Source organism: Acartia tonsa, chromosome 13 (genome assembly GCF_053477335.1).
Source record: "Acartia tonsa isolate MP-2025a chromosome 13, ASM5347733v1, whole genome shotgun sequence".
Classification (NCBI taxonomy): Eukaryota; Metazoa; Arthropoda; class Copepoda; order Calanoida; family Acartiidae; genus Acartia; species Acartia tonsa.
The window spans coordinates 45,161,328-45,180,313 of record NC_137272.1 but is presented as its reverse complement, the minus strand read 5'-3'; the positions used below and the strand labels follow the sequence as shown (position 1 = coordinate 45,180,313).

The following is an 18,986-nucleotide window of genomic DNA, read 5'->3' as shown; positions in this document are numbered from 1 at the left end:
CTATCTATCTATCTATCTATCTATCTATCTATCTATCTATCTATCTATCTATCTATCTATCTATATATCTATCTAACTATCTATCTATCTATCTATCTATCTATCTATCTATCTATCTATCTATCTATCTATCTATCTATCTATCTATCTATCTATCTATCTATCTATCTATCTATCTATCTATCTACCTGATGCCAGGCTGCATGTAGAACATAGTTAGGCCCATAGAAAGGATCTGTGGGCACTGGACATAAGATTGTGGATACATTTACTCCTAGAAAATATACAAATTAAAATATTATTTAGGCATACATATCCTGAACTTGAAATATAAATAGATATATGAATATATATAAAAAAAATAGATGGATAGATACAAATTAGGAAGGTTTTTTGTTTGTTTAAGATCTTCATTTTTTAGGAAGTCCTTGGAAGATTATTAAGTTTTTACTCTTGAGATCAGGGTGCCGGAGCCGTATAATTTTGATGCGGCTCCGGCTCCGCGGAGCCGTATTTGGAAATACGGCTCCGGCTCCAGCTCCGGCTCCGGCTCCTACCTTAAAATTAATATATCATTTTTTTTTCATTATTGAATTTGATAAAATAAAATAAATAATATAAAATATTTTGCTTTTATTTGATTAAAGCTATATAAAAGTAGAAGGATGTGTGTCTATTTGTTAAGTAACAATAGTTTTTCAGTTTATTACAATCATATTTGAAGTTTGAATATTTCTTGAAAAATATTAAATAAATCAAAACTAGGGTGATTTCGTAGTGAAATATTACTGTTTATCAATATTTTGTAAATATTATTTTCCCGTAAATATATTAAAATTTCTTAATATCCCATGTACCCCGGAAGTCCAAACTTCACACCTTTCTGCATATATCCTAACACATAGAAGGGGAATATCTAAATTGAAAATCTGAATATACTAATATATATTAACAGAGGGTAATATCTTGTTACCTTCTCAGATGGTCAACAAATATCAAAAAATATGTTTTAATATTTCAATACCCGCTAAATTAGAATAAGGTTTGGTGAATATATTTTTGATGTATATTCACTAAATCTCGTAAGTACTGAAATAAATATAATCTATTTTTCCTTATTCCGTTCAATTTTGCTTCGACTCTTATACATTTATATTCTGATTATTCAGTTCTGACACTATACAAGTGTTAATGTCTTTTTGTCCTACCGTTTCAGTGCTTTTATGGATGTTGTCATCCTTGTTAATTATGTTTTCGTTGGCTTTAGATCTTAGGGACTTTTATTGAATTTTGATTGGTTTGTTCATTTAGTTCAGTGTCTAAACTTTTCAACCTCTAATTTTATCTACAGATGGGGCAAGACTGTGTCTCATCATTTATCGGCCATTGTATGTTGTCATGTAAGTGTAACTTTTTTCTTTAATTAAGTGTATTTTTTTTGAATGTTTCTTCCAATGATTTTAAAAGTTAGTCATGACTTGACTTGTTGTTTGCCTTTTTTTCAATATGAAAAGCCACAGAGACTATGGCTGCCGAACCCTGAATGAAAGAAAAGCTTTTCTAGTATGGCTTTGAAACCAATTAATATCCGCTGCATTTTCCATAATTTTCCACGGATATTAAAATAAAAAAGTTTGCATCCTTTAATACACCAATTTATCAGCCATTGTCTTATCAAAATTAAACTAGGAAACGGCTATACTTTATTTATTCCACTCCTTGGGGGGGGGGGGGGGGGGGGGCTATAAACATAGATATCATACGTGTCCTGTGACTTTACAAAGCCGGTCCAGGATATCATATTCTTAATGAATTCCGGCGAGGGGGGGGGGGGTTGTTTTACAATGATGCATAAATGATGAAACTTAAGAAGGGGTCATCTTAAACGGGTCAACATATGGGAGAGGGAGAGGATTAAGAATAAAATGAGAGATAAAAAACAAGGATGATAACTTCCTTAAAAGCAAAATAGTAGTACAAACAAACATTAACACTTGTATTTTGTCTGTTGTTATAACTGAATAATCAGAATATAAATTTTTAAGTAAAAACAAAATTATAAGTGAATATTTGGAGTTGCTATGCTTTCTAAATTGTACAATAGAACAATACTAACATGCCCAAATTCTAAAAAATCTATCAGTTCCAGATGTACAGACGGAGCGGCCTTGATTATAGAAAAGCTTCGCTTTTAAAAATTGGTCCTTAGAAACACATTCTTACAAAGGTATATCTAACATTGTCTCACATAAAAGTTAATTTTTAAAAGCGAAGCTTTTCTATAATTAGGGTCGGTCCGTCCATACGTCCGTCCGTCACTCCGTACGTCCGTCCGTAACAGATAGCTTTTTTCGTTAATTTAGGCATGTTAGAACTGTCCTATCGATTTCAAACTTTGCATAGTGATTCCTGCAGTAATTAGGTAAGATTTAGAAAGCGTAGCAACTCTATAATCAATTTTGCATCGACTCTTATACATTTAGAATCTGATTATTCAATTTTGACACTATATAAGTGTTAATGTCCGTTTGTCCTACCAGTTCAGCGCTTCGCTTTTATGGATGTTGTCATCCTTGTTGTTTCTATAAATGCTCATATTTAAACTTCCTATTGTATAGGATTATGGGGGGTGGGGTGTGTTCACAGGGTTTTTTAACCCCCCCCCCCCCCTCCCATATTCAATTGAATATGATTTACTTTACAAGGCATAGGAAAAAAACAAGCCGTTCTTATTTTCTCTGCTCCCTTCCTGAACTACAAATGAATTCTTAAGAGCAACTTTTTTTATGGGGGGGGGGGGGAGATTAGAATATAGAATTAGTTTTTTTCTTCGGCACCTCGGGGCCAAAAAAACTGGTTTTAATCTTATAATTGTACATTCTATATCCGCGGAAAGCCGTTTATAATACAATGAAAGAAATAACTATTATTGTCCATGTTTTACCTTTTACCTTTATTTTGGCAGAAAATAGTAGTAAATCATATTCAATTGGATATGGGGGGGGGGGGGCAACTCTGTTTAACTTTAGCCAAATAAAGGAAATCAGAGGGTTTATCAACAAGGATGACAACATCCATAAAAGCGAATCAGTAGTACAAACAAACAGTAACACTTGTAGATTGTCAGAACTGAATAATCAGAATAAAGTATAAACAGAATTATAAGTTAATATTATAAAGTTGTTCCACTTTCTTAATCTATCAGTTCTTTTTTCTAAAGCGAAGCTTTCTATGATTAGGATCGTTCCGTCCGTTCAGAACAAATAGCTATTTTTTGTTAGCTAAAATTTAAATTGGATAGGGAAATGGGCGGAGATATGTTATATATAGAATCTGTACTTATACTTTTGTCTTTCCAACCCCTTCAGTATTCTCATGCAATAATTTTTGTATGCCTTAAAACAGCTATTTTTTTAGAAAAATAAAATATCATTTTGTATGTAATAAAATAGTAATAAAATGTTTAAAATAGTTGTACGGACATTCTGGTAACGATTATAGAGTTGTTACGCTTTCTAAATTTTAATTTTAATTTGAGCATTTATAAAAGTTATAAAAACAGAATGACAACATCCATGAAAGGGAAGCTCTGAAATAGTAGGACAAACAAACATTAACACCTGTAGAGTGTCAGAACTGAATAACATTATACATTGTTGTTCTAGGAATCTGTATTCCAAAAATCATATCATTCAGATAATTATAATGCATAAAAATTTGATGTTGAAAAACTTGAAAATCAACATGTTTGAAATGGACATACGGACATTCTGATAACGAAAAGAGCTAACTGTTACAGACGTACGGACCGACTCTTATAATAGAAAAGAAGTTGAGGTTTTGATTTGAGCAAGGGGTCGAACTTGAAACCTTACTTTTAATAAAGCAGAGCTTTTCTATGATTAGAGTCGGTATGTCCGTCAATTACGGTTAGGTATGTCCTTTAAACAGTATTCTGTATTTAACAATTTTACAAAAAAAAATGACGTATGATTTTGTCAAAAATAATACATTTATAAGTCCAAGCAAACGAATGAGAAAACGTGATTATAAAACGTTGGGTACCAGTATAATTTACACTTTACAGTCCATTCAATCCCTACTTGCCTTCCGGGTTTTTAAAAATGGACAAACAATGAAATAATATGAAATATATACATGGATATACTGAGAAAGAAAATTTGTAGTTAATTTAGCTTGCTAACACAGAACTCGTTTATTGTTCATTAGTTTATCTAGTAGAAGGGGAGTGGGTAGATTGGGGGGTGGGGGGTATGGTTATTTTAGCCAGCTATGAGTTTCACTTTATCAGAATACATGAAAATATTATGCAGCATCCAAGTAATAATATTTCCGTTGTAGTATCTGAACTAGTATCCTATTATATGTATACTAGCAGCTACGCCCCTAGCATCTAGAGGCTCTTTATTCGAAGGGGCAAAAAAAGAACTAAATAATAGCTTAAAACCATCGTAAACCTTAAATATGAAAATATAACAGCATAAAACCATCACAAAAATTATGTGAAGCTTACCTAGAATAGAGAACCCAATCTGTTTAGCAGTTATTGAAATCTAAAGCTTAAGACAAAAAACTCCAACTTCTTTATATAATAGGATGTTATTTTTTTCTAAGTAAAAGATCCCTCCCCTCCCCCTATTATGATGTATGATATATGATGAATGATCATCGGTCAACTTTTGCTAAAAGAGATGGGGGGGGGGGGGGGAGTTCAGTATAGGTCAAGTGAAAGTTAAATCCTAAAGGGTATTATTTTCTTCCATCCAAAGTTGTAAGTCAAATATAAATATGAAGGGGGGGGGGGGTGAGGAATATTTTTAAGGTTTATTTGTATTTTCAATTTTGTTTGAACAATATGAAATAAACCTATTATTTATTACAGCTAATTTGTTATTTAACAATCTCCGCTAACCCACCCAACTCGAACTCTCATTGGTCTGTTTGTTTCGTGTCGTCCGACAGATTTTGCGCTCTCCTTGGTTAGGCTCGGAATTGGTAAAGTTAAAGCTAAGAAGATGTCTTTATTTATATTACTAGTAAGTAGTAAAGAGGAGGGAGGGGACTCGAGTATTATTATTATAAAGTCTCCTGTATTTATTTAAATGTATGATTTATGGGGATTAACCCTCGGAATATGGGGGGGGGGGGGGGGTGGTGGTAAGTAACTGGTAACATGATATTACGGTCAGCCAAGGTGTTCGTACAGAAATGTTGTAAGAATTATTCTTTAGAAAATTCAAGCTATATTTTAAATTTGAGAACTTAAGTAACTGATATAGATATTATATTAATTATTATAAAAAAAAATTTTGTTTGGTATATTAGATAAATAAATAGCTATTTCTGATCATTGATACACCAAAGTCAAGCAATATTTTGAAAAATTAAGTATCACATATAGATATTATAAAAAAACCTTTGGTTGGTATATTAGCTACTTCTGAATCTGATGCATCATTGTAACCCCCCCCCCCCCCCACGCCAGAATTCATTAACAATATATATGCACCTGTTTCTCTACTTTCTCTATTACAGACATTTTCCCACAATTACTAAAATAAAAATCCTAAAGAATAATGTCAGTTTTTTTAGCACAGGCCTTCGGCCATTTGGAGCCCACAAAACTGGTTTTAATTGTATAATTTTCCATTTTAATATCCGTGGACAGCTGTCTATAATACAATGCAATAAATAACTATTCCAGTATGACTTCCAAACCAATTTATTTCCGCTGGATAAGAACCGGTTCTAAGCCATACTGAAAAATCATGTTTAGCTTCGTATTAAAGTCAAATTTCCACATTTTCCCACGATTACTAAAATAACAAGGATGACAACATCCATAAAAGCGAAGCACTGAAACGGTAGGACAAACGGACATTAACACTTGTATAGTATATGAACTGAAAAATCGGAACATAAATGTATAAATGTCGAATCAAAATTGTATAATAAGATTAATAATTTTAGCAAAAAAATAACACAAGTTCCCAAAGTTTTATAATAGCGTTTTCTTATTCGTTGGCTTAACAACTTTAGAGTTTTATTGAATTTTGATTAGTTGTTTCATTAAATTGAGTGTCCAAACGTTTCAACCGCTAAATCTAATCTACAGAAGGGGTAATTTTGTGTATCATCATTGGGGATAGACATCAATTTATCGCTCATTGTCTTATACCTTTAGCTCCTTGAACTATATCTGTTATCACCCTAGTAAAGCTATTAATCAAGATAATAAAACAAAATAATATCAATCATATTTATTTTATATAAAAAAGAAGTATTAAAACAATTTTTATCAGAAGCAGTTTTGGGAAATTCGCATATTTTGCAAATGGAGTATTAGTAGAAAATTAGGATCATGGAAAGAAAAACGAAGTTGCGGGCTTCATCGTACGTTCACAGTAGCTTATGAAGATTAGGTTAGGTTAGGTAAAGTAAATTTTAATGATTACCCGACAGGGTTAGAAAATATGCACCGCTTTTTGCTTCTTATAATTTCGGTATTTTTTAATTAACGTTAAGCTACAAAAAAAGCCAAGAAAGTTCTAGAAAATATGCCAAGGTTCCGTGATTCCTAATCATGCAAATCACATGATATTTAGCTAAAAAATATTTTATATTCTGTCCAGAAGGGTAGTGAGATATTACAGAATTTTAATATTTTATATCCCCTATATTTTGGACTATTTCACACCTCTCGGACAAGGGTCAGTATATACTCGTATATGGAAATATAATAATAAACCCCTTACACCCGATATTATCAGACTTTTTCCCACGGACCCCAAATAAAACGAAAATTAGCCGTTTATTGCCCTAACTTGAACATTTACAGAGTCAAAATAATATTTGAAACTTCACATATGACTGGTTTATTATATGGAAATAGACCGTTGCCAAATTATAATATTACTTTAAAAAATCATTTTTAGCTAGTCCAGAGCCGGAGCCGTTTTTAACGAAAAATACGGCTCCGGATCCGGCTCCGGGTCCACCAAAAATGTTGCTGCTCCCGGCTCCGGCTTCGGCTCCGGCTCCAGAACACTGCTTGAGATATTATCAAATGTCTTTTTTAAACATTTTTATTGTTATAATTACTACCATAAATATAAAATTCACGCATATTTATCCTATTCTATTCTATTGATAAAAAGATAAATAGAAAGACGTTTTTTGTTTGTGCTTCAGATCTTTATTTTAGGTAAGCTTTTTATAAGATCTTGTGATGATTTTAGGCTAATTTATGAACTCTTGGAATGGATTTAGCCTATTTCTCGGCCTTGTACCTAGATTTGTTTGAATATTTTAATTATAGAAACAAACTTGCAACTCAAAATACAAGTATTTGTCAGAAAGATAGGGTACAATGGGCTGTTTATTACACTAGTCCCCAAAGTTTTATAATAATGTTTTCTTATTCGTTGACTTGACAACTTTGGGGACTTTATAGAATCCTTATTGTTTAGTTTAATAAGATGACTGTCCAAAAGTTTGAACCACTAATTGTAATCTACAGAAGGAGTAATTTTGTGCATCATCATTGGGTATGTTCATCAATTTATCGATCATTGTCTTATCTCTTTAGATCTCTGAGTATTTATACTTAGAAATGTCAGAAACATTCATCTTCTTATGAAAAGTTTTTATGTATTTTTAAAATCCAGGGAGGGAAGGGAGGGGACATTGGAGTACAAATTGTACTGGAAACCAAAGTTTTATCATCACGTTCTCTAATTTGTTAACTTTTAAATTTTAGGTACTTTTTTAAAATTTTTAATTGGTTGGTGCAAAAAGGTGTATTCAAACTTTTAAAACTACAATGTTTATCTGCATACAGATTAATTTTGTTTATCCTCACTGGGGATGTATATCAATTGATCATTGTCTTATTCATTAATGTTTCTGCTTAGAGCCAAAAAAGAAGGGTTTTATTATAAAAGTTGAAATTTTCCAATCTGCAGACAACTGTCTATAATACAATAGACAATTTTTTTTCTCTTAAAAATTAAAATTTCAAAGTACAAATAAATTTCTCTTTTCACAAAGGAAATATTTTTTTGGAATTTGTATATTCCCAAGGGATCTAGAGTGCAAAGACAATGACTGATAAATTGAGTACATCGCCAATGTTAATACACAAATTATCCCGTCTGTAGATTACAATTAGTTGTTGAAACGTTAAGACACTCAATTAAATAAACCAACCAATCAAAATCCATTAAAAGTCTCCAAAGTTGTTAAGCCAACGAATAAGAAAACGTTATTATAAAACTTTGAGGACTAGTATAATAAACAGTCCATTGTCCCCTCTCTCCCTGATATATTCCCTATAGAAATTATAAGTTTAATTCAGAATTTCAAAGAATTCAACAATTTTTAACAATAGCGCAATTTAACTTGTTCATTTAACTTTGCTTTAGACAATAAGAAGAAATTATTTTTGGTAGCGAAGCTACTCTATAATTTGAAATATGTCTGTCTATTCGTCAGACTATAAGAAACGGAATTAAAGAAAGGAGAAATTCTCAGCTGCTGCTAAAGATAAACTCCTAAAATTTTCTGGATTATTTTGCAAAAGACCTTTAAATGGAAAAAGGTTTCGTGAGTTTTTAATTTCTATGAATATTACCTACTTTTTATGGCACTAAACATCCACTCAAAAACTGACTTTGTTCGTTTGTCCAACTATTTTTGAGCTTCGCTACTTATGGATGTTGTCACACTTGTTTTATAACAACAAATAAACGTGACTTTTTCTCGTGTTACTCCGAGAGGCACACCGTTTACGTGCATTTTGTCGTTTAGAATTGAATTAAGAGAATGCCAAAGCTGATATATTAGTGCTTTCCGATAAAGTGCCTTTCTAGCACTAATAAGCCCGCTAATATTATGTTTTTAATAAAAAGGGGGCTAGTTTTTTCGTATGCCTAACCCCCTACTTAGGGGCCATAAACCTGCCGGGCTTATAACTGCGGTGTCCTAACCCCCTGTGAGACTAACAAGTATCCAATATAACCTAACCAAACCTGACCTAAAGTATTATACAAATAAATGAAAAATTAACCCCAAGCCCCAATAATTCTCTTTTTCAAAAATAAAAACGCCAACGGTAAGACCCACAAGGCTAAGAGCGAAGACACTATAAAACTTTAGCTTACCTGTATACATAGATATAGGCTGTAGGAATACAATATGATACAGCACAAACACGGGATAAGAACACAGCCAAAATTTTATCTGTAACAGAGAAAATTTGTATATTGCTATCGTTTTGGGTATTACCATTTCAAAAATCAAATACAGTCATACTCTATGAAGTAATAAGTGTTTTGTGTGTGTGTATGTATGTCACAAAAGATCTCGTAGACATAACAACCCATCGTTAAACAATTTGCAGGTAAGTTTTGTATTTGCTAAATGAAAGTTGTTGGCTCTTCTAGCCTAGGAGTTAGAAATGCTTTCTGGTTATATCGTTACAGTAATCTCCAATATGGATTTTTTTAAAAACAAGAATAATACTAACCAAAGAATTACAAGAATAAGGTTCTCCATGAGAGTATAGATAGACAGGTACAACAAGTATGGCAATGTGCTGGATAAAATACATCTCTATCTAAATAAAAATAATAGGTAAATATAGTTTTTTACAGTAGAAAGGGAGTATTTTCTTCCTTCCAAAAAAATCACTATTAAAAAAACTAAGGTAAACAACAAACAAACACAAAACTAACCTCCCTTAAAAACCTTATTTTTATTTTTTAGAGGAGGGGGTCGCACTTAAAAGGAAAATCATAAAAAAATCAAGATAAAAAAATGTAACCTCAAATGGAAGAGTGTAGGTATCCAAGACTGGAAAGAGAAGGGCCAATAATGGTCCTTGTAACAGCCCCAAATGAGTTCTGAAAAAAACAGTAATTAGTCAGGAAGTCAGTAGATGTATTCTTAATTGTAAGGCCACCTATCTACTAATCAATCTATCCATCTTCTAATCAATCTGTACATCCATTTATCTACTAATCAATCTATCCACCTATCTATCTACTAATCAATCTATCCACCTATCTATCTACTAATCAATCTATCCACCTATCTATCTACTAATCAATCTATCCACCTATCTATCTACTAATCAATCTATCCACCTATCTATCTACTAATCAATCTATCCATCCATCTATCTATCTCCTAATCAATCCACACCTATCTATCTACTAATCAATTTATCCATCCATCTATCCATCTATCTATCTTCTAATCAATCTATCCACCTATCTATCTACTAATCAATCTATCCACCTGTCTATCTACTAATCAATCTATCCACCTATCTATCTACTAATCAATCTATCCACCTATCTATCTACTAATCAATCTATCCACCTATCTATCTACTAATCAATCTATCCACCTATCTATCTACTAATCAATCTATCCATCCATCTATCTATCTCCTAATCAATCCACACCTATCTATCTACTAATCAATTTATCCATCCATCTATCCATCTATCTATCTTCTAATCAATCTATCCACCTATCTATCTACTAATCAATCTATCCACCTGTCTATCTACTAATCAATCTATCCACCTATCTATCTACTAATCAATCTATCCACCTATCTATCTACTAATCAATCTATCCACCTATCTATCTACTAATCAATCTATCCACCTATCTATCTACTAATCAATCTATCCATCCATCTATCTATCTCCTAATCAATCCACACCTATCTATCTACTAATCAATTTATCCATCCATCTATCCATCTATCTATCTTCTAATCAATCTATCCACCTATCTATCTACTAATCAATCTATCCACCTGTCTATCTACTAATCAATCTATCCACCTATCTATCTACTAATCAATCTATCCACCTATCTATCTACTAATCAATCTATCCATCCATCTATCTATCTACTAATCAATCCACACCTATCTATCTACTAATCAATTTATCCATCCATCTATCCATCTATCTATCTTCTAATCAATCTATCCATCCATCTATCTATCTACTAATCAATCCACACCTATCTATCTACTAATCAATCTATCCAGTCATCTATCTACTAATCAATCTATCCATCCATCTATCTATCTACTAATCAATCTATCCATCCATCTATCTATCTACTAATCAATCTATCCAGTCATCTATCTAATAATCAATCTAACCACCTATCTATCTATCAATCAATCCATCTAACTATCTACTAATCAATCTATCCACCTCTCTAACAATCAATCTATTGTACTATCTATCTACTAATCAATCTATACAACTATCTATCTACTAATCAATCTTTCCACCTATCTATCTTCTAATCAATCTCTCATCTATCCATCTATCTACCAACCTAACGATGATATAAGTACATTTGTGAGGCCTGGAAGCCAGTAGAAATATTTCAATTTGTCGATCTATCAAAATATCTATCTATCTTTTAATCAATTAATCTATCCATCCAACTATCTATCTACTAATCAATCTACCTATCTATCTACCTATCTGAAGAAGAAAGAAGTATATTTGTTAACCCTGGAACCCAGTAGGGATATTTTCTATTTTCATATCTGTACCCATTCATCAATCCGTTTACCTTTCTATCTTCTAATCTATCTATCTATCTACCAACCTGAAGATGATAGAAGTATATTTGTTAGGCCTGGTCGCCAGTAGAAATATTTTTAATTTGTCCATCTATTCATCTACCAATTAATCCATACACCTAGCTATCTACTAATAAATTAAATCTATCTATCTACCTACCTGAAAATGATAGAAGTATATCTATTAAACCTGGAAGTCAGTAGGAATATTTTTCGTTTGTCTATCTATCAATCTATTAATCAATCTATCTATCTACTAATCAATCTATCCATCTATCTATCCATCTACATACCTGAAGATTATAGAAGTATATTTGTTAGGCCTGGTCGCCAGAAGAAATATCTGAACTGTAGAGATGACATGGCAAGGTTGAAAGTAGAATATGAGCGTGCGGGTGGCAAACTTGAAACCAACCTAAACAAATCAATATATAATTACTTGGATGTTGCAAAAGATTTTCATGTTTTCTAAGAAAGTGAAACTCCCAGCTGGCTAAAATTACAATCATCCCAACCCCTCCCCTTCTACTGGATGAACCAGCTGACCAATAAATGAGGTCCATATTAGCAAACTAAATAGACGAAAAATTTTCCACTATATTCACATTCCAAATTGAAACAAAACAAATTTTTTATAGTGACCCGTTCTTGTAAAGTGTTTTTAGGGGCGCAGCATTATTGTAAGTAATAAAACCCAATTAAAGGGAATTAAAAATTGTATTTATATCTAAGATGGACTAGTCTAATGTTGGCAACCTATATGAACTTCTAACAATTAATGTATTCAAATAATTTAACTTTTAAGAGAAATATGCCTTGATAAACAAATGTTTAAAGTGGTGTAAATAGTCTATGTTTATTTATAAATACAAATTTTTTGTAATACAAAAATTATGAGGTTGTCAAATTGTATTTTTCACACTTAAAATTTTTTTTTATAAAATTAAATGAGGCGCCTTGCGATAAAATTGTAAATTAATTAATTAACTTCATTTGATTAAGTAATTTATTGCATTTTAAAAAAAATATAGAATTAATTTCATACAATTTTGAAATAAATTTGTAATAAACTAAACAAGTTTTATAAACAAATAAAACGCAATTATTTTACATAATAAAATATGTAATAGGAAAAAACAAAAGTGTTAACAAATCAAAATGTATAACTGTGTGTCTGTTTGTACCATAAGATCTCGATAAACGCTGGAAATCTTTTTGGATAACTTAGGGAGAATATACCCCCAACAAGTATTCACCCTCCCTCAAAAAAAAATAATTTTAGATAAAGCGAGTTTTATTGGTAATGGTATATGGAATCTTTAATCAATAAAAATCAGCTTCCTACATTGTCCTTTATATTGGACGGACAGACGGACAGACAAAGTAATGTAAAGAGTAGCTTCGCTATTAAATATTATCAATAATGTAAACTTAGTTTGTACTGTGTGATCCTTATCATTGAAAAAGTTCAGGAATCTAAAGGGATAAGACAATAGCCGATAAATAGTAGTACACCCCTAATGATGATACACCTTCTAGGTAAATTAAAATAAGTGGTTGAAACGTTAAAACACTCAACTTAATGAATCAACCAATCAAAATTCCCTTAAGTCCCCAAAGTTGTTAATCCAACAAATAAGAAAACTTTATCAAAAATCTTTGGGGACTAGAGTAGTAAACAGCATATTGTCCCCTCTCTCTCTCTTTCTATTAAAAGATACGTAAAGATAAATTTGTTGCAAAATTGCGTAAATACAAGATAAAGGTATATTTTCAATTTTATGATTTGATTAAAATATGTCTCGCTTATAATATTAAACCTTGTTGTCCAAGGATTCATCATTCTAAAATTCAGAGAAATATACATACGGACTTTCTGGTAACGATTACAGAGTTGCCACGCTTTCTGAATCGTACCCAACTGTTATAGGAATCATCATGTAAAGTTTAAAATCAATAGAACAATTCCAACGGTTATAAATCAATGAAAAAGCATACTTTTACGGACGGACGGACCGATCTTAATTATTGAAAAGCTTCACTTTTAATAAGTATATAAAGTTTTATAGTTTTATAAAGTTTTAATAAATTATAATTAAATTATATAATACAAGTGTTTTAAAGCAACACAAACAAACAAAATAATTATGTAGCTTTAATAGGAATGAAAATATTTTTCATAGATATTTAAAATTTTAATTTTCTTGGGTTTTATTTTGAAGCAATTTTGACTTTTGGTTTGTTTCGACTACGAAATATCATGGGGGGGGGGGGGTGTTAATTATTCAGCTATTCTTCCAGAATAAGAATTTAACCTCCCATTTCCCCTCCCCTCCCTCCCCCATTCTCCGAAAAAGTACTATATTAATAATTCATTTTCTCGTATTCATTCGAATCCGGTAAATAGGAACCGGTTCTTATCCATACGAAAAAACTATGTCTAGCATCGTATTATATCCAGCTTTCTACGAATATAAAAATGTACAATCATAAGATTAAAACTAGTTTTAATCTTATAATTGTACATTCTATATCCGCGGAAAGACGTTTATAATACGATGCGAGAAATAACTAATCTATGCAATATAAACAAAATCAGTCAACTTGAACATATTTTACATCTGTGCAATTTGCAAAACTATATAAAACTTTATATAATTATTATACTTCGTGCATAATTAGAGCAGCAATAACTATCTACATATATCTATCCAAATACCTGTATACCCATCATGACACAATATAGCACCAGAACCAATTGTTTACTGTTTTGTCCGTCTGTATGTCTGTCTGTCTGTCTATCTATCTATCTATCTATCTATCTATATACCATACCTGTATACCCATCATAACACAATATAGCACCAGAACCAATTGTTTACTGTTTTGTCCGTCTGTATGTCTGTCTGTCTGTCTATCTATCTATCTATCTATCTATCTATCTATATACCATACCTGTATACCCATCATAACAAAATATAGTACCAGAACTAATTGTTTACTGTTGTGTCCGTCTGTTTGTCTGTCTATCCATCTATCTATCTATCTACCTGTATACCCATCATGACACAATATAGCACCAGAACCAATTGTTTACTGTTGTGTCCGTCTATATGTCTGTATGTCTGTCTATCTATCTATCTATCTATCTATCTACCTGTATACCCATCATAACACAATATAGCACCAGAACCAATTGTTTACTGTTTTGTCCGTCTGTATGTCTGTCTGTCTGTCTGTCTGTCTATCTATCTATCTATCTACCTGTATACCCATCATGACACAGTAAAGTACCAGAACCAATTGTTTACTGTTGTGGGCATTTTCTGATATTCTTCCCTCGTGTGCTACAGTTTTAATATCCTACAAATAGAAGAACACATAAGTTACTTTGGTAATTTCCATCAAAATATGTGCATACAGTGCTCAGAAACCACATCTCCTTATTTTGAAATTATTTAGAAATGATAATTTGGTAGTAGGTAAGGTTATGTTGTGTTAGCCCCGCAGGGTTGTGGCATAAGAAGAAACTAGCCCCGACTGTCTCTTTATTAAACTTATTTTAAAAATAAAGGGTAGAGGGTTAAATGATCAACTTGTACTTAAAGGGAAAGCACCGTAGTTTCACTTAAATACGATGTTTCACTTAAATACGATGTTTGCATGTACTATAAATATAAAATTAAATTAGATATTTCGCACTTTGTAAAGTTATTATCATCTAGACGTATAGTTATTTGCAATTGCAACAATTTAGCAAAGATAGAGACAAACTTAAACATGATTTTTTTTCTGTCTGTGTTTGTAACCACTCAACCGATATGGTTCTCCTTTCCGGTATTCATGAGGGGGTTTACAACCTTTTTTATGGGAGGGTTCCTCTACCAATCTAGAAGAATTCGCCCCTCGGAAAAAAAACTTGAAAATAACTTGTTTTAAAAGTCAAAAGTAAAGGGTCGACTCCCTTCATACTTTTTCCCTCTATGGCTCCTAGAGGCATCTAGGGACATAGTCGCTAGTTGTTTGTTAATGAAACAGATTGAACTCTCTGGGATATTTGTCAATATTCCATCATTTCCTTTGATTACAAGTTTTTGCCAGATTATACTTTGATTACAAAATGACCAACACCGGTGACTAATTTGTTGTTCATATTGTCAAAGCTACAGGATCAGACAATGGACGATAGATTGATGTAAGTCCCAAACATTGAGAAATACATTATTTATAGCGTGTATCAAAATTATTGGGGGAAAAGCTCAGACACTGCTAGATTATACTTTGATTACAAAATGACAAACACTGGTGACTAATTTGTTTTTGTAATATTGTTCAAGCTGCAGGATAAGACAATGGACGATAAATCAATGTACACCCCAAATTATAATGAAGTATATTATTTCTTATCTATATTAAAATAGTTGGTGGAACAGTTTAGACACTTCTAGTTTGTACTAACCAATCAATATTTCATCATAACCTAAATTATACTTTGATTAGGCAATGAAAACCTAAAACTTTGAGTACTTTTAATAAATTCCCAATACTTAGGCCTAAACAAAAAGTGTCAAAATTTGTCAACCAATAATTCTAATTTACAGAAGGGGTAATGTCTTAACATCAATTTATAGTTCATTTTCTTATCCCTTAAAATCCTGAGAAAAAAAGTGCTAGCTTTTAATTTGCTTTCATCCTATATAAAACTTTGAAAACATTAGTTTATTTTACTGATCATATCTACGATCATGGATAACATTATATATAACATCTTATTTTGATAGAATTAAAAAATTGTTATAAAATAAAGTTATCAAATTTAAAAGTACAAAAATAACAGAAAAAGAGAATGAAGGTAAATTCAATTTACATTCCTTTCTTTTCCTCAATTCATCAAATTCAGAATTTCATTATAAGAATTTGAAGATTACTTCCCAGAATAGTTTAACCTTATTACCAAGGGATCTAAAGGGATAAGATAATGACCGATAAATTGATGTATATCCCCAATGAAGATACACAAAAGTACCTCTTCTGTATATTACAATTAGTGGTTGAAACGTTTGAACACTTAACATAATGAACCAACCAATCAAAATTCAATAAAAGTACCCAACGTTAAGAAAACATTATCATAAAACTTCGGTATCTCAGGACTAAAAAACTGGTTTTAATCTTATGATTGTACATGTTATATCAGCAGAACGCTGTTTATAATACGATGCGAGAAATAACTAATCTCCATTTTAAATCTATATTTTCTTATATCCCAAGCTTTTTTTTAGTTGAAGCTATACAAGATTACATTTATTTACAAGTACACTGATAGATAGATGTAAAAGAAGACATAAAAATAGAAAAATATTTTTATAAACAAGGATAATTGTTTTCATTTGTAGCAAAATTGCATTTATAACATGATTAATTGTCCATCTGGTTTTTAAGTAAAAAAAGGCGTAAAAACAAAGGTTACTAAATGAAAGGAACAAGGAAGCAAAATGTAATTTTGATTGTGTTATAATTTGAATTCGGGAACAAGCCAAAAACAAAGTCCAGCCCTCTAGCTCTATTAGAGGCTGAAATAACCAGTGTTTTACATCCCCATAATAATACACAAAATTATACCCCTTCTTTAGATTAAAATTAGTAGTTGAAAAGTTTGGACACTCAACTAAACAAAGCAACCAATCAAAATTCAATAAAAGTCTTTAAGGTTGAAAAGCCAACGAATAAGAAAATATTACTGTGGAGACTAGTCTAATAAACAGCCCAGTGTCCCCTGACATACTGTCGGTCTGACCATAATTATAGAAAAGCTTTGCTACAAAACATAAAAATATCAAGTTACCTTATTAGATCTTGTTTTGTATAAGATTCCAAGAATAAGGCTAACTAGAATAATACTTTCCACAGCCTAGATAGATAGATAGATAGATAGATAGATAGATAGATAGATAGATAGATAGATAGATAGATAGATAGATAGATAGATAGATAGATAGATAGATAGATAGATAGATATATAGATAGATAGATAGATACATAGATAGATAGATAGATACATAAATAGATAGATAAACAAACCTTTCTGTAATCAGATCTGAACTCATAACAGCCTGGACCTCCATTACCCGCTGAAACAAAACAAAATTATAATAGATTTGATAAACTAGATGCTCTGTCATTCATAATAATCCGTCAAACTGCAAAGGAATTTCTAGCAGACGTAGATTTTTTTTCAGGTTTAGCTAAGTCATATTCCAATAATAAAATTCCCCAAAAGCCAGCTTTATCCTAATAATTATAACTTTTTCCTGGATGACTTAATTTGAAATAAAAATAACTGCTCTTTCATACCAAACTACGAACACGCTTTAACGGTTCCAGGACAAACGTCGGAGTGGACAAACGCAGGAGTGCTAAAATATTAATTTAATCACGTTTTTCTAATACAGGTTAGGTTAGGTTAAGATATGAATATACAAATACCCCCCCCCCCCCCCCCACCCGCAGGAGTTAGAAATTTAAAAATCCTTAAAAATGGTTTAAAATAGGTTAGGTCAGATTAAGTTTCCACTCCTGCGTTTGTCCTAGGACCGTTTTAACCAATAATGTAACCGAATTGTTCCTATGATATGTTCTTATTCATTCAAATTTAAATCCATAACTATAGACGTTTAAAGTTGTACCTACTACTACTATGTCAGAGGCATTACAGTAATAGAAAGAAAAGAAAAAATTACTTGACTCACAAACAGGCAATAATTATTACCATGAACATGTCTAGCAGTCAAAGGGTTTATTGTCTGTTGGTTATTACTGAACCAGATATATAGTTCTTGCTTCTCTCTCTTTATTTTTCTTTCATATGACAACTGACAATTTACTCTATAACTAACATTGTCCTTTTGTCCATGCATAATAATTTTAAGCTTTGCTACTCATCGATGTTGTCATCCAAGGAAGTTTTTCTGAGCAGGGTATAAATGGGTGTTTAAAGGTAAAAATAATTTAGGAAGATAACATGAAGTGTTTTAAACTTGTTTGGGGTATAATCTAATGTATTTTTTAATTAGAGGGGTTAAATCAAGGGTTCAAAAGTTGGGAAGGGGAGTAACACCACTCTATAACGTCTGTAATGTCATCCTTGTTAAAATAAAACTTACATTTAGATTGGTCAACACCTCCTATCAAGTAATCCATAACATATGACAACCTGAATATAAAATTATATATTTTATAAAGAACAAGTGTAGATTATCAATTATAAATTCCTTGACAAAAAAATCACTATAAACATTGACTAATTATCAAATTCATAACAATGTACTGTTTCGAACAAAAA

General features: G+C 31.5%; 1 protein-coding gene across 5 annotated transcripts in view; it reads right to left on the bottom strand.

Annotated features, from left to right (window-relative positions):
• The window catches only part of LOC145334927 (transmembrane protein 164), a 38,965-nt gene that overhangs the window by 16,389 nt on the left and 3,590 nt on the right, over nucleotides 1-18,986 (bottom strand). For 3 of the 5 annotated variants that reach the window (XM_080180563.1, XM_080180564.1, XM_080180560.1), the window contains exons 2-10: nucleotides 18,808-18,857; nucleotides 17,726-17,775; nucleotides 17,490-17,555; nucleotides 14,909-15,007; nucleotides 11,938-12,059; nucleotides 9,845-9,923; nucleotides 9,548-9,637; nucleotides 9,183-9,261; nucleotides 189-274 (exon numbers count right to left, since the gene is read on the bottom strand). In XM_080180563.1, coding sequence (XP_080036689.1) covers nucleotides 189-274; nucleotides 9,183-9,261; nucleotides 9,548-9,637; nucleotides 9,845-9,923; nucleotides 11,938-12,059; nucleotides 14,909-15,007; nucleotides 17,490-17,555; nucleotides 17,726-17,775; nucleotides 18,808-18,857 — 721 coding nt within the window. Of the gene's footprint in view, nucleotides 1-188; nucleotides 275-9,182; nucleotides 9,262-9,547; nucleotides 9,638-9,844; nucleotides 9,924-11,937; nucleotides 12,060-14,479; nucleotides 14,531-14,801; nucleotides 14,853-14,908; nucleotides 15,008-17,489; nucleotides 17,556-17,725; nucleotides 17,776-18,807; nucleotides 18,858-18,986 lie in introns of all 5 variants that reach the window. The other 2 variants (XM_080180562.1, XM_080180561.1) reach the window with 2 other exon arrangements.